We start from the raw sequence: 17168 nt of genomic DNA, 5'->3' as shown, positions 1-17168 counted from the left end.
ACTCCTGCCCCTGCACTCTATTACACTCCCACCCCCCACGCTGTATCACATTCCCACCCTGCACTCTATTACACTCACACTCCCGCCCCCCATGCTGTATCACACTCCCACCCCCGCACTCTACTACACTCACACACTCCCACCCCCTGCACTCTATTACACTCACACACTCCCGCCCCGCGCTGTATCACACTCGCACACTCTCTGCCCCCCGCACTCTATTACACTCATACTCCCGCACCTGCACTCTATTACACTCACACACTCCCGCACCTTGCACTCTATTACACTCACACACTCCCGCCCCCTGTGCTGTATAACACTCACACATTCCCTGCCACCTGCACTCTATTACACTCACACACTCCCGCCCCCAGCGCGGTATCATACTCCCACACTCTCTGCCCCCCACTCTATTACACTCACTCACTCCCGCCCCTGCACTCTATTACACTCACACACTCCCGCCCCCCGCGCTGTATCACTCACACACTCTCTGCCTCCTGCACTCTATTACACTCACTTACTCCTGCCCCCGCACTCTATTACAGTCACACATTCCCGTCCCCCGCACTCTATTATACTCACATACTCCTTCCCCCGCACTCTATTAGTCACATGCTCCTGTCCCCTGCACTCTATTATATTCACATACTCCTGCCCCTGCACTCTATTAGTCACACGCTCCTGTCCCCTGCACTCTATTATACGCACATACTCCTGCCCCCGCACTCTATTAGTCACACGCTCCTGTCCCCTGCACTCTATTATACTCACATACTCCTGCCCCCGCACTCTATTACACTCACACACTCCCGCCCCCTGCGCTGTATCACTCACACACTCCCACCCCTGCACTCTATTACACTCACACACTCCTGTCCCCAGTGCTGTATCACACTAACACATTCCTTGTCCCCGCAATCTATTACACTCACACTCCCTCTCTCACCCTTGCGCTATATTACGCTCACACACTCCCGCTCCCCGCACTCTATTACAGTCACTCACTCCCGCCCCCCGCGCTGTATCACACTCACACATTCCCTGCTCCCGCACTTTATTACACTCACACACTCTTACCCTTGCGCTATATTACACTCACACACTCCCTGCACCTGCACTCTCTCACACCTTGCGCTATATTACGCTCACACACTCCCGCTCCCCGCGCTGTATCACACACACTCCCTGCTCCCGCACTTTATTACACTCACACACTCTTACCCTTGCGCTATATTACACTCACACACTCCCTGCACCTGCACTCTCTCACCCTTGCGCTATATTACACTCACACACTCCCTGCACATGCACTCTCTCACCCGTGCGCTATATTACGCTCACACACTCCCGCTCCCCGCGCTGTATCACACACACTCCCTGCTCCCGCACTTTATTACACTCACACACTCTTACCCTTGCGCTATATTACACTCACACACTCCCTACACCTGCACTCTCTCACCCTTGCGCTATATTACGCTCACACACTCCCGCTCCCCGCGCTGTATCACACACACTCCCTGCTCCCGCACTTTATTACACTCACACACTCTTACCCTTGCGCTATATTACACTCACACACTCCCTGCACCTGCACTCTCTCACCCTTGCGCTATATTACGCTCACACACTCCCGCTCCCCGCGCTGTATCACACACACTCCCTGCTCCCGCACTTTATTACACTCACACACTCTTACCCTTGCGCTATATTACACTCACACACTCCCTACACCTGCACTCTCTCACCCTTGCGCTATATTACGCTCACACACTCCCGCTCCCCGCGCTGTATCACACACACTCCCTGCTCCCGCACTTTATTACACTCACACACTCTTACCCTTGCGCTATATTACACTCACACACTCCCTGCACCTGCACTCTCTCACCCTTGCGCTATATTACGCTCACACACTCCCGCTCCCCGCGCTGTATCACACACACTCCCTGCTCCCGCACTTTATTACACTCACACACTCTTACCCTTGCGCTATATTACACTCACACACTCCCTGCACCTGCACTCTCTCACCCTTGCGCTATATTACGCTCACACACTCCCGCTCCCCGCGCTGTATCACACACACTCCCTGCTCCCGCACTTTATTACACTCACACACTCTTACCCTTGCGCTATATTACACTCACACACTCCCTGCACATGCACTCTCTCACCCTTGCGCTATATTACGCTCACACACTCCCGCTCCCCGCGCTGTATCACACACACTCCCTGCTCCCGCACTTTATTACACTCACACACTCTTACCCTTGCGCTATATTACACTCACACACTCCCTACACCTGCACTCTCTCACCCTTGCGCTATATTACGCTCACACACTCCCGCTCCCCGCGCTGTATCACACACACTCCCTGCTCCCGCACTTTATTACACTCACACACTCTTACCCTTGCGCTATATTACACTCACACACTCCCTGCACCTGCACTCTCTCACCCTTGCGCTATATTACACTCACACACTCCCTGCACATGCACTCTCTCACCCTTGCGCTATATTACGCTCACACACTCCCGCTCCCCGCGCTGTATCACACACACTCCCTGCTCCCGCACTTTATTACACTCACACACTCTTACCCTTGCGCTATATTACACTCACACACTCCCTGCACCTGCACTCTCTCACCCTTGCGCTATATTACGCTCACACACTCCCGCTCCCCGCGCTGTATCACACACACTCCCTGCTCCCGCACTTTATTACACTCACACACTCTTACCCTTGCGCTATATTACACTCACACACTCCCTGCACCTGCACTCTCTCACCCTTGCGCTATATTACGCTCACACACTCCCGCTCCCCGCTCTGTATCACACACACTCCCTGCTCCCGCACTTTATTACACTCACACACTCTTACCCTTGCGCTATATTACACTCACACACTCCCTGCACCTGCACTCTCTCACCCTTGCGCTATATTACACTCACACACTCCCTGCACCTGCACTCTCTCACCCTTGCTATATTAAATCCTACTCCCTGCAGAACCTCACATACAAGACACACACATATAGAAGTTCACATGGAAATCACATTCACAGAAGCTCACACACACACACAATTCCCCCCCACTCACTCTTACCTCACACACTACAGCAGAGTTTACTCTCACTGGCTGCCCTGCATGTGCATCAGCTTCAACTCTCCCTCTCACAGCACAGCAGCAGCCATGTGAGCAGCAGGCAGCCTGAGACAGTCCTGTGTAGCTCCGCCCCCCTGGACTCCGTGTAGCCACGCCCCCTGTCGAGTTTCCAGATCCTCTGCCGAAGTGTGGCTGTGTACTGCTGGCGTTTTGAGCCGTTCGGCCAGCAGTAGCAGACGCAGTCAGTCCAACTACTACTACTATCAATAATACATCTACGCGCAGTTGGGAGCGGTGCTTCAGACTGTCACTTGCAAGCTGCTGTAGCAGGGGAAAAAATGTCCTTGCTGCAGCAGCACAGCAGATGCTGTGGGCCTATTGTGATGGGGGGGCCTGGAGCTGCAGCTCCATCCGCCCCATTGTTAATCCGGCCCTGGGAGCAGTTCACCGTCAACATGAACCTGGGGGCTACCAGACGGCTGTCTAAAAGGATTGCTGCATATAGGGCATATCAACCGTGTATCACTTCCACAGACCTTTACAGAGATAATATTTGACCATTCACATTAGACCACATGAGGGGATTTTACATGGATCGTACAAATTATATAAACTCCACGCAGTATGGGCTGCGGTGAGAATCGAACCTAGGACCTCAGTGCTGTTGGGCTTTTCAAACTGAAGTAGATGCAACATATCATGCTTTCATTTCCTTAACTTATACAGTACAATCCAGGCTTTAGGCTTGAACTATTAGTAACTGGATGTCTGGCAGATTTGGCCATACAATGGCATACCTTTCCAGAAGGGACAAAATTCTCTGTTTCTGAACTTCCCTCTTAATGTATGACTGCAGTCACCTGTGTTCCACTAGTTTATTTATGAGAAAGGTGTTCCAACACAGATGATGGCAGTCATACATTAAGAGAGAAGTCTAGGAACAGAGCATTTTGTCCCTTCTGGAAATGGTTACCGTATATACTCGAGTATAAGCCGACTTTTTCAGCACAGTTTTCTATGCTGAAAAAGCCCCCCTCGGCTTATACTCGAGTCAACGGCTGCAGCAGACGCCGTGGGCTGTGTGGGCGTCCGCTGCAGCCGGCTCCAGGGACAGACACTAGAGGTCATTATTGACCTCTTGTGTCTGTGCGGCGTTGCTATGGGAGAGACGTCATGACGTCTCTCCCATAGAGATGATCGGGTGCCGGGAAGCGGGCGCGGGCGGCCAGACGGAGCGGCGACCAGATGGAGCGGCGGCCAGACGGAGCGGGGATCCAGATGGAGCGGCGGCCAGACGGAGCGGGGATCCAGATGGAGCGGCGGCCAGACGGAGCGGATGAACAGATGGAGCGGCGGCCAGACGGAGCGGAGCAGCGCAGCAGCAGAAGAAGCGGTCGGGAAGCAGGAGCGGGGCAGTGGTAAGTATTGTTTTAGTGTGTGTTTATGTTTGTAAGCTGCAAAGGGGGCACAGTAACAGGGGGCAAACAAAGGGGGCACAACAACTACTGGGGGCAAAGAAAGGGGGCACAACAACTACTGGGGGCAAAGAAAGGGGGCACCACAACTACTGGGGCAAAGAAAGAGGGGTCATAACTACTGTGGGCAATGAAAGAGGGGGGCACAAATACTGGGGGCAAAGAAGGGGCATAACTACTGGGGGCAAAGCAACGGGGGCATGTTTTTATCTGTCACTGGGGGTATATGTGGCACTGGGGGCACAACCCTAGAAACAAACATTACCCCCTGGCAACAAGCATAACACCTACCGCATAAAATCCCTGGCAACGAGCATGACACCCTGAGCATGAAAACCCCTGGCACCGTGCATTTCCCACCCTAGGCTTATACTAGAGTCAGTAATTTTTCCCAGTTTTTTGTGGTAAAATTAGGTGCCTCGGCTTATATTCGGGTCGACTTATACTCGAGTATATACGGTATGTTGGGAGGGGCATAATACGAAATACTGGTGGATGGGATGCCGGCGGACATAAGTCCGACACTGGTATCCCGATGCACAGAATCCCTCCCCGGTTGTGCCTAATTCTAAACCACCCCCCACCCTCCCCTCTATGCAGCCTAACCCTAACCGTCCCTTCCTCTCAGCCTAACCCTTTCCGTTGGGAGTTATGCAATGGGAAGCACATGGCCAAGTCTGAATGGTCTAGTACACAGGTTCTCAAACTCGGTCCTCAGGACCCCACACAGTGCATGTTTTGCAGGTTTCCTCACAGATCACAAGTGAAATAATTAGCTCCACCTGTGGATCTTTTAAAATGTGTCAGGGAGTAATTAATACACCTGTGCACCTGCTGGGTTACCTGCAAAACATGCATTGTGTGGGGTCCTGAGGACCAGTTTGAGAACCACTGATCTAGTAATTTGGCCTACACATCACGGCAACTTCAATACAGGCAGACATAAACTAGTACAGTGGTAGAGGATGTCATCAGTCAGCCTTATTTACACTCAGTCTTGAACAACATGTTATAATAAGAATTTACTTACCGATAATTCTATTTCTCGTAGTCCGTAGTGGATGCTGGGAACTCCGTAAGGACCATGGGGAATAGCGGCTCCGCAGGAGACTGGGCACAAAAAGAAAGCTTTAGGACTACCTGGTGTGCACTGGCTCCTCCCCCTATGACCCTCCTCCAAGCCTCAGTTAGGATACTGTGCCCGGACGAGCGTACACAATAAGGAAGGATTTTGAATCCCGGGTAAGACTCATACCAGCCACACCAATCACACTGTACAACTTGTGATATGAAACCCAGTTAACAGCATGATAACAGAGGAGCCTCTGAATAGATGGCTCACAACAAGAACCCGATTAGTTAACAATAACTATGCACAAGTATTGCAGACAATCCGCACTTGGGATGGGCGCCCAGCATCCACTACGGACTACGAGAAATAGAATTATCGGTAAGTAAATTCTTATTTTCTCTGACGTCCTAGTGGATGCTGGGAACTCCGTAAGGACCATGGGGATTATACCAAACGGGCGGGAGAGTGCGGATGACTCTGCAGCACCGAATGAGAGAACTCCAGGTCCTCCACAGCCAGGGTATCAAATTCATAGAATTTTGCAAACGTGTTTGCCCCTGACCAAGTAGCTGCTCGCAAAGTTGTAAAGCCGAGACCCCTCGGGCAGCCGCCCAAGATGAGCCCACCTTCCTTGTGGAATGGGCTTTTATTGATTTAGGCTGCGGTAATCCTACCGCAGAATGCGCCAGCTGAATAGTGCTACAAATCCAGCGCGCAATAGACTGCTTAGAAGCAGGAGCACCCAGCTTGTTGGGTGCCACCAGGATAAACAGCGAGTCAGTTTTCCTGACTCCAGCCGTCCTGGAAAAATAAAATTTTCAGGGCCCTGACTACGTCCAGCAACTTGGAATCCTCCAAGTCCCTAGTAGCCGCAGGCACCACAATAGGTTGGTTCAAGTGAAAACCTGAGACCACCTTCGGGAGAAACGGAGGACGAGTCCTCAACTCTGCCCTATCCATATAGAAAATCAAATAAGGGCTTTTACATGACAAGGCCGCCAATTCTGACACACGCCTGGCCAAGGCCAAGGCCAACAGCATGACCACTTTCCACGCGAGATACTTTAGCTCCATGGTTTTAAGTGGCTCAACCAATGCGACTTTAGGAAATCCAACACCACGTTGAGATCCAAAAAGTGCTACAGGAGGCACAAAAGGAGGCTGAATATGTAGTACTCCTTTAACCAAAGTCTGAACTTCAGGCAGTGAAGCCAGTTCTTTCTGGTAGAAAATCGACAGAGCCGAAATCTGGACCTTGATGGACCCCACTTTGAGGCCCAAACGTCACCCCTACTTACAGGAAGTGCAGGAATCGACATAGTCGAAATTCCTCCGTCGGGGCCTTCATGGCCTCCACCAAGCAACAAATTTTCGCCAAACGCGGCGATAATGTCTTGCGGTGACATCCTTCCTGGCTATGATCAGGGTAGGGATGACTTCCTTCGGAATACCCTTTTCCTTTAGGATCCGGTGTTCTACCGCCATGCCGTCAAACGCAGCCGCGGTAAGTCTTGGTACAGACAGGGTCCCTGCTGCCGCAGGTCTTGTCTGAGCGGCAGAGGCCAAGGGTCCTCTGCCAGCATCTCTTGAAGTTCCGGGTACCAAGCTCTTCATGGCCAATCCGGAACCCCGAGTATGGTTTTCACTCCTCGCCTTCTTATTATTCTCAGTACCTTGGGTATGAGAGGTAGAGGAGGAGACACATAAACCGACTGGTACACCCACGGTGTCACTAGAGCGTCCCCAGCAATCGCCTGAGGGTCCCTTGACCTGGCGCAATATCTTTTCAACTTCTTGTTGAGGCGGGACGCCATCATGTCCACCCGTGGTCATTCCCAACGGTTTACCCGCATTTGGAAAACTTCTGGATGAAGTCCCCATTCTCCTAGGTGTAGGTCGCCCATCGGAGAATCCTTGTGGCTTCTGCCATCGCCATCCTGCTTCTTGTGCCGCCCTGTCTGTTTACATGGGCGACCGCCGTGATGTCGTCTGATTGGATCAGTACCGGCTGGTTCTGAAGCAGGGGCCTTGCTTGGCTTAGGGCATTGTAAATGGCCCTTAGCTGCAGAATATTTATGTGAAGCGAAATCTCCTTGGAAATTTCTTCCCTGTGTGACTGCACCCCAGCCCCGAAGGCTGGCATCCGTGGTCACCAGGACCCAGTCCTGTATTCCGAATCTGCGGCCCTCTAGTAGATGAGCCCTCTGCAGCCACCACAGCAGCGACACCCTGTTTCTTGCTGACAGGGTTATCCGCTGTTGTATCTGTAGATGGGACCCGGACCATTAGTCCCACAGGTCCCACTGGAACGTCCTTGCGTGGAGTCTTCCGAATGGAATTATGCTTCGTACGAAGCTACCATTTTTCCCAGGACTCGTGTGCATTGATGTACCGACACCTGTCCTGGTTTTAGGATGTCTCTGACTAGAGATGACAACTCCTCGGCTTTTTTCACTGGAAGAAAACACTCTTTTCTGGTCTGCGTTCAGAAACATTCCCAGGAACAGAAGACGTGTCGTCGGGACCAGCTGTGACTTTGAAATATTGAGAATCCAGTTGTGCTGTTGTAGCACTTCCCGAGAGAGTGCTACCCCCACTACCAACTGTTCTTTGGACCTCGCCTTTATCAGGAGATCGTCCAAGTATGGGATAATAAAAACTTCCTTCTTGCGAAGGAGTATCATCACTTCGGCCATTACCTAGGTAAAGACCTTCGGTGCCGTGGACAACTCCAACGGCCCCGTCTGGAACTGATAGTGACAGTCCCGTACCACATATCTGAGGTACTCCTGGTGAGGAGGGTAAATGGGGACATGCAGGTACGCATCCTTGATGTCCAGGGAGACCCTGTAATCCCCCTCGTCTAGGCTCGTAATAACCGCCCTGAGCGATTCCATCTTGAACTTGAATCTTCTGATATAAAAGTTCAAGTATTTTAATTTCAAGATGGGTCTCACCGAACCGTTTCGGTACCACAACCACTGTGGAATAGTAACCCCTTCCTTGCTGAAGGAGGGGCACCTTGACAATCACTTGTTGTGATTATAGTGTTGAATATCCACCAACACCGTCTCCCTGGCAGAGGGAGGTGCCGGTAAGGCAGATTTTAGGAAACGGCGGGGGGAAGAACCTCTCGAACTCCAGCCTGTACCCCTGAGATACTACTTGAAGGACCCAGGGATCCATGTGAGAGAGCCCCCGTCCGCTGAAATTTCTGAGACGGGCCCCCACCTTACCCGGGTCCGCCTGAGCAGCCCCAGCACCATGCTGTGGACCTACCGGACGCAGGGAGGACTTCTGCTCTTGGGAACTAGCTGTGTGTTGCAGCTTTTTTCCTCTACCTTTGCCTCTCGGCAGAAAGGATGAGCCTCTAGCCCTCTTGCTTTTCTGGGGCCGAAAGGACTGTACTTGATGATACGGTGCTTTCTTTTGTTGTGGGGTAGCCTGTGGCAAAAAAATCGATTTCCCAGCAGTAGCTGTGGAAACGAGGTCTGAAAAACCATCCCCAAACAGTTTTACCCCCTTATAGGGCAACTTCCATGTGCCGATTCGAGTCGGCATCGCCTGACCATTTCCAAGTCCATAACCCCCGTCTGGCGGCAATGGACCTAGCGCTTATTTTTGATGCCAGCCGGCAAATATCCCTCTGTGCATCACGCATGTATAAGACCACGTCTTTTATATGCTCTATTTTCAGCAAAATATTGTCCCTATCCATAGTTATTTTCCGACAGGGAATCTGACCACGCAGCAGGAGCACTGCACATCAATGCCGAAGCAACGGCTGGTCGCAATATAATGCCCTAGTGTGTGACTATATCTTATAGGGTAACCTCCTGCTTTCTATCAGCAGGTTCCTTCAGGGCGGCCGTATCCGGAGACGGTAGTGCCACCTTTTCTGATAAGCGTGTAAGCGCTGTATCTACCCTATGGGGTGTTTCCCCGCATGACCTATCCTCTGGCGGGAAAGGGTACGCTGCCAATAACCGTTTTAGAAATTATCAATTTCTTACCGGGGGAAGACCACTCTTCCTCACACACCTCATTTAATTTCTCAGATGCAGGAAAAACTACTAATAGTTTTCTCTCACCAAACACAATACCCTTTTATGTGGTATAATCATAAATGTGTAATACATTTTTTATTGCCTCAATCCTGTAACGGGTGGACCTATTTGGAGGGTACACCAGTCTCATCGACGTCGACACTGGAGTCAGTATCCGTGTCGACATCTGTCTGTTATCTGAGGTAGCGGGCGATTTTAGAGCCCCCCATGACATTTGAGACGCTGGAACAGGCACAAGCTGAGTAGCCGGCTGTTCTGTGTCGTCGACCTTTTATGTAAGGAGTTGACACTTTCACGTAATCCTTCCATAAGTTCAACCACACCGGTGTCGACCCCGCAGGGGGTGACAACATATTTACAGGCATTCGCTCCGCCTCCACCTCATTATCCTCCACATACCTGTCGACACAGCCGTACCGACACACAGCACACACACAGGGAATGCTCTGATAGAGGACAGGACCCCACAAAGCCCTTTGGGGAGACAGAGGGAGAGTATGCCAGCACACACCAGGGCGCTATATATATCACAGGGATAGCACCTATAAAAAAGTGTTTTCCCTTATAGCTGCATATATATTGTATACTGCGCCTAAATTGTGCCCCCCCTCTCTTTTTAACCCTTTCTGTAGTGTATTAACTGCAGGGGAGAGCCAGGGAGCTTCCCTCCAACGGAGCTGTGAGGGAAAAATGGCGCCAGTGTGCTGAAGGAGATAGCTCCGCCCCTTTTTCGCTGACTTTTCTCCCGCATTTTTATGGATTCTGGCAGGGGTTAATGTACATCCATATAGCCCTGGGGGTTATATGTGATGTATTTTTGCCAGCCAAGGTGTTAATATTGCTGCTCAGGGCGCCCCCCCCCAGCGCCCTGCACCCATCAGTGACCGCAGTGTGAGGTGTGCATGAGGAGCAATGGCGCACAGCTGCAGTGCTGTGCGCTACCTTGATGAAGACTGATGTCTTCTGCCGCCGATCTTCCGGACCTCTTCTTGCTTCTGGCTCTGTAAGGGGGCCGGCGGCGCGGCTCTGGGACCGGACTCCGAGGCTGGGCCTGTGTTCGATCCCTCTGGAGCTAATGGTGTCCAGTAGCCTAAGAAGCCCAAGCTGGCTGCAAGCAGGCAGGTTCGCTTCTTCTCCCCTTAGTCCCTCGATGCAGTGAGCCTGTTGCCAGCAGGTCTCACTGAAAATAAAAAACCTAAAACTAACTTTTATCTAAGAAGCTCAGGAGAGCCCCCTAGATTGCACCCTGCTCGGTCGGGCACAAAAATCTAACTGAGGCTTGGAGGAGGGTCATAGGGGGAGGAGCCAGTGCACACCAGGTAGTCCTAAAGCTTTCTTTTTGTGCCCAGTCTCCTGCGGAGCCGCTATTCCCCATGGTCCTTACGGAGTTCCCAGCATCCACTAGGACGTCAGAGAAATACTATAATCAAACATTAGAATTAAGAACGGCAGAGTTATTGGGCCAGCACATACTGCAATGCATAGACAAATAGATATAAAACATCCTATTGACTGCCACAAGCGCAGAATGTATAAGTAAGTATAGTAAGCTTGTACAGAACATTTAATCAAGGTGAGCACCAAGTATTTTCTTTTGTTTAATGCAAACACTAATTCATGAAATATCAACCGCTCATCCTCCATCCGTACTTACCGCATTCACCATCAGTTTCATTTAACCATTATTCATTAACCCCCTCTAATCATTGTGCATTAAGCCCTCAGCCTACACCATTCATCTTTTTTATATTCATTCACTATTAACACCCTCACTCAACCACCCTACCCCTCACTAACCAGAGCCACCACCCTGCATAATATGTCAGTTCCCTGCTGGGTACACCCATGCCTTGCTGCTTGATCAGATAGGTAGAGATCATTTATCCTCTGAGCAAGTATTGCATTTGTATGCTCCAGAACGTAGCGCTGTCCTCGCATAAATCAGATACAATTGTTTGTGGTTAGCAGAGAGCTCATTGTACAGCTCTATTCTCTGCCACTCAGTTTATTTTATTGTGTAGAGAAAAAGTTCTGAGAATCAACGTGCCGGATTCATAGTTATACGCTATGCCAATGTTTTTGCAATTGAGTGATTATCGGTGGACTGAGCATGCATCACTGCTGCAATGCACACGAGTGATGACTGAATCTGCGATTCCGCTCAAAGTGAGCATTAATTCACAATTAGTTGACAGGAAGTGGAGAGGTGGGACCATTTTCGCTCGGCACAGGTTACCGTTCCCAATCGTAGTCCACGTGGATTGTAACGTATGAAAAAGTCCCCCCCAAAAAGTGAAAAACTCATGTCGACCTTGTTGATGTCGACCTACTAATGGCCGTGCTGACCTATTTCTATATCTAGTGTCCGGATATCTATGACACATGACTACAGCATACACTGTAGATGTATGCGAGTGCTGCACGCTTAAAGACATATGACGTGACCAGCACAGATTGTGCCACTTGTCCACTTTATGGATTTAAAAATACTACATTATATCGTTTTACCATTTTATTCCATTAAGAATACAATTACTGTACATTTCAAGTACTCTCCGTGTTTCTTATGGTTTCAGGCTATGGTTACTTTCAAATTTAAGATCTGAAGATGGTTTGAGTCTTCAGTTATGCCATCAATATAGAGTCTCCTCCTACATGTACAGTATGAACCTACATATTCCTGTTCTTTGCAAAACCCTTTGCCGCACACTAGGAATAATATATAACAAGAAGCTCCAATCATTATCCATATACAGTATAAGGAAGGACAACAGTGGCTGCAGAGGATGGGGATCTGCTAATAAGATAGAGAGAGGGTAGAGCAGCTGGAGTAAAATACAATTATTGCTCTGAGAAAATCTAATAACATATAATTACAAAACTAGTCTCAGTAAGTTGAAGTATGAGAAAAAAAACTGATATCCTCTTTAGATAAATCCGTCTTGCATGTTATGTCACCTCACCCGCCTAAATATTGAAACAAGTTCACCACTTATCTTATATCTCTTCCCTTTTCTAGAGTAGCTAAACACTAGCTATCACTGGTGCATTTAAGGCTTAGGCCACTCCTACGCACAACAGCAATACCCCCCTTCCCAAGCGATCTCACCACTGGTGGTGCTATTGCTATATAAAAAAAGAGAATCTGCAACTGTGCTGATGCGGGGGGTGGGAGGTTTGAAATATGAATGTAAAGTCTCCCCGCAGTTCCAACGGACGACTCTACTTAAAAGCCTCCTTGTGTCTCTCCAATCCCCTTCTGTCTCTTCAGCCCCTTCTGTCTCTCAAACTGACTCCAGCCCCTAATCTCCCCAGCCCTCTTCTGTCTCTCCAGCCTCTTTCTTTCTGTCTCTCCATTCCGCAGTTTTCTCTCCAGCCCATTGTGTCTCTCCAGCCCGCTTCTGTCTCTCCAGCTCCCTTCAGTTTCTCCAGCCCCCTTCAGTCTCTTTCTCCAGCTAACCTTCAGTCTCTCTCCAGCTCCCTTTAGTCTCTTCAGCTCCAGCCCCTTCCCCTTTATAAAAATAAATCAAATGGGAATATTATTTCATGCTGTGGACCAATTTCTAATATTAAATAATGCAAATAGCAACACTAATCATTTATGTAGTATCAGTGGTAGCGATACACACTTTGACACACTCAAACAATCCGAAGCGGTTGCCAATCATCATCATTATCTGTGCATGTCTGCAACCAGGGGTATAGCATCCGCAAAATATATGCCTCCTGACAGGTGTACATGGGTCTTTGCTGTGGTCTGTATAAGCCACAGTTGCGTAAACACACCCTTACTGTAGTCAGCCAATACTCAAACACCCTCTTTCTTCCCTGTTCCTCCTCTTTATGCATAAAAATGCGTATTTTACACAAAACAAAAATATGCTATGTTCAGCTCTACAGACGCTCCAAAATGCTCTGCTCTTCTACCAAGTACTTCTTGTAAGATGTTATACAAGATGTCTTGCTTGGTTTGAGAAACCTGATAACTTTAAGCAGAGCTGTAGCCTGTTAGCATGCACTCACTGGATTTTGGCCAATGCCAAAAAATTATCATACATCAATTTCAATACATTCTGGACCACAAGCTAGCAGAATGCTTTTAGTGAATATATTAAACTATTGTACCTTTTCATCAATGTTGTCAAGTTTTTATTTCCACAGCCTGTTGGGCAGATAAGCAGATTCCACAAAGTAAATATCCCTACACCATTACATCACTGAGAAATAGTTACAAAATATTTTACATTCTGAAATTCTACGAATAGAGCATATGGAAGCACTTGGGTATACAATGTGGACACTATGCGCACTGGTCCGGAAACAAATCTGATGTGGCACTAACAGCGAACTCTTTGCCACTACCTACCACTGTTGGTCAAGTGATGGTTGGTTCTAAATTGGAGTGGGAGAAGGGACCTTCTGACGTCACTAGGGGAGGAGACATGTCACCAGGGGGAGGAGCTACGGCCGAACAGGGTACCCGAAAAGTTAACTCGCCACGCTTCGGGCTCGGTGGCTCGCTCCACTTCGCTCGCCACCTGATTACTAAAGGTAATAGTTAGTAGCGTGGATAGTAGAGGAACTATCCCACTGACCTAGCTCCTCCCCTTTGTGTTGTGGCTCCTCCCCCTGACGTAAAAGGTCCCTTAGGCCACTTGAATCTAGCATCAACCGTCAAGTGATGGCAGTATCATGGGCTTGAAGATGGTAACATCTCCAGTGCACGGTGGACCAATAGGGGCAAATAAGGAACAATTTGTTAATCTCTAGCCAGAATTTCTAAGTAATGTTTAAACACTCACTCTTTGTGGAATAGTATTGCTGCTATAAAGTATGTATGGCAATGTAAATAACTTTCGTTACTGCACTGCGAATATGGTAAAGCCACTGTTCACTTTACTATATTGAATTTTTCATTTGTTATTTTTGTTTTCCAGTAAATTTGCACTAGTATAATTAAATGTAAAAAAAATTATATAATAATAATAACAACCACCACATAACAATCCAGTATATTTTTAATTGTGTGCCATTTGTGCAGCAAGGCATTATCTGTGATGAGTTTTGTGTTTGTCAGTGTATACACTTCAACGTTGCACTGCTGTGTCAATGTGTGCTGTGATAGTGTCCTGAGGTATTTGCACACCCCGCCTTGCAGGGATTATAAACTTTCTTATCTGCAGGTGTGCTGAACAAAGAGGAAGAACGTTAGCTTTAGTACTTGTTCAGGAAAAGATTGCACCTACAGTTCCCTAATACTGAACCAGTGACATGCAGAGCATTACTCATTAACTCATTACATGCCAGTGTTTATATTCTGCACTCTCCTAAAACACGGCAGCCCAGCTCTTACTTGAACACAGAATACTAATTTCCACCAAATCTGTCTCCCTAAACATAAATCTGTACATTAAATCCTCACCTTGGCCCTTTCAAATCTAAGGGAGAGAAAAAAAATGTTGAAATTTAATTAACCAATGTCTGTCTCAAGCCAGGAATTTTGACTGCAGTAACTTAGATTCCTTGCCTCTAGATACAGTATAATCCTTGTATTACTCTCTCCAGTGACAAAAGCATGGTGAGGATTACACAATGACCTGCTGGGCATCTGTACTTGCTACAGTACACATTTAGTAATCCTTCTGCTAATTATTATTCTGTAACTACAGCATATGGCTCCTTGTTACTATTACTGTACTCTTCCAAATGTACTCACCGATCCAACCACCCCTCAATTGTTACATGACTTTGCACAGGTTACTCACAATTAATATGCACTTTGCCATATTGTACATACTGTACTCTTTATTATGTTTCATTACAATTTATGCTAACAGGCCACATATATCATGTTATGTAGATGTACCATCATTAGTAAACCTCATCGTGCCATAATCCTATCACATAGCTTGGATCCCCTTTCATGCACACAGTATAACAGAGAGAACTCACGACTCCTCAGTACACATATGACTTTGATGCCATTATACTTTCATGTACCTATGACTATGTAGCCCAGATGTAGAGATACAGGTAGAAGTGCACGCACACATGCCCCTGTCCCCCGTGTGTAGAGATACTCACAGGTAGCGCTGCTCCCCCTCACTCTGCTGGTGCATTGTCACTGAGAAACCGAACATCCCACCCGCGACCCCTGCTTGCTTTATCACCGGGAGCTGGGTGTCCACGTTAAACCCTGAGCACGAAAGGCATAGTCCTAAGAAGAGAATGACTTGAGCCGAACCCATCCTCGCCGCCTCCGATGCTGATCCTGTGAGTGGGGTCCAGGTGGTTCTGTCCCTGGTGCTGATCAGGAGATAGGGGTAAGCTCCGCTGTGTCCGAGTACTGAACCTTTGCACCCAGATTTACTCCCGTCCCCAGTCTGAAGTCTTATTGGTGTCCTGGTTCCCTGGAGCCGGTGGTGCCCATAGATCCCTGCCCTGGCCGCTGGATCCTCCTTGTGGTCTACTTTACACCTGACCCCAGTGAAATCCCTGTAATTGCATGGGGGTGTGAGTGGGAGCGCTCTCTCCTCGGTGCTGATCTCTTCCTAATGTAGATCCGTGTCACCTCCCGGCGCAGTGCGAGACCTGTGTGATTCCCTGTCCCACTCCTCCCTCTCAGACCCTCCTCCAGATATGCACTGTCTGCCTGTTCCACCCACAGCACTGTCTGCCCCTCTCCCTCATTTCCTCTGAGTCCTGCGGGCTCTCCTCTGACACATTCACCTTCCCTGTACCCCTGTTCTTTCTCTTCCCATCTCTCTCTCCTGTCTTCCGGTGAACTTCTCCCTTACACCCGGCACAAATCCCAGCAGGTCCTCTTAAAGGGGCCGCCCCGCTGCACCTGCCTGCGCCTGGCCAGATTTCCCTCACACTCTGCACACACAAGTGGCTCTACACTTCCACATACGCAGCACTGCACACACACTACACACACGTGCAGCACTGCGCCCTCACACTGCAACACACACATATACAGCAGCACTGCGCCCTCACACTACACACGTGCAGCACTGTACCCTCACACTGAACACACATATGCAGCACTACACCCTAACACTGCACACACATATGCAGCACTGCACCCTCACACTACACACACACTATGCAGCACTGCACCCTCACACTGCGCACACATATGCAGCACTGCACCCTCACACTGCACACACATACGCAGCACTGCACCCTCACACTACACACACGTGCAGCACTGCGCCCTCACACTACACGCATATATGCAGCACTGCGCCCTCACACTACACACACATATGCAGCACTACACCCTCACACTGCACACACATATGCAGCACTGCGCCCTCACTACACACGTGCAGTACTGCACCCTCACACTGGACACACATATGCAGCACTACACCCTAACACTGCACACACATATGCAGCACTGCACCCTCACACTGCACACACATA

The 17168-nt window shown here is 49.2% G+C and overlaps 1 protein-coding gene across 3 annotated transcripts in view; it reads right to left on the bottom strand.

Moving 5' to 3' along the window:
- ITGA3 (integrin subunit alpha 3) overlaps nucleotides 1–16543 on the bottom strand; it is a 149867-nt gene extending 133324 nt beyond the window's left edge. The window contains exon 1 of one of the 3 annotated variants that reach the window (XM_063959890.1): nucleotides 15822–16543. In XM_063959890.1, coding sequence (XP_063815960.1) covers nucleotides 15822–15985 — 164 coding nt within the window. In that variant the 5' untranslated portion in view covers nucleotides 15986–16543. Of the gene's footprint in view, nucleotides 1–3123; nucleotides 3172–15821 lie in introns of those variants that run through there. The other 2 variants (XM_063959891.1, XM_063959892.1) reach the window with 2 other exon arrangements.
- Nucleotides 16544–17168: the final 625 nt, after the last annotated feature.

Source organism: Pseudophryne corroboree, chromosome 3, assembly GCF_028390025.1.
Source record: "Pseudophryne corroboree isolate aPseCor3 chromosome 3, aPseCor3.hap2, whole genome shotgun sequence".
Taxonomy (NCBI): Eukaryota; Metazoa; Chordata; class Amphibia; order Anura; family Myobatrachidae; genus Pseudophryne; species Pseudophryne corroboree.
This window is presented reverse-complemented; position numbering and strand designations above follow the sequence as displayed.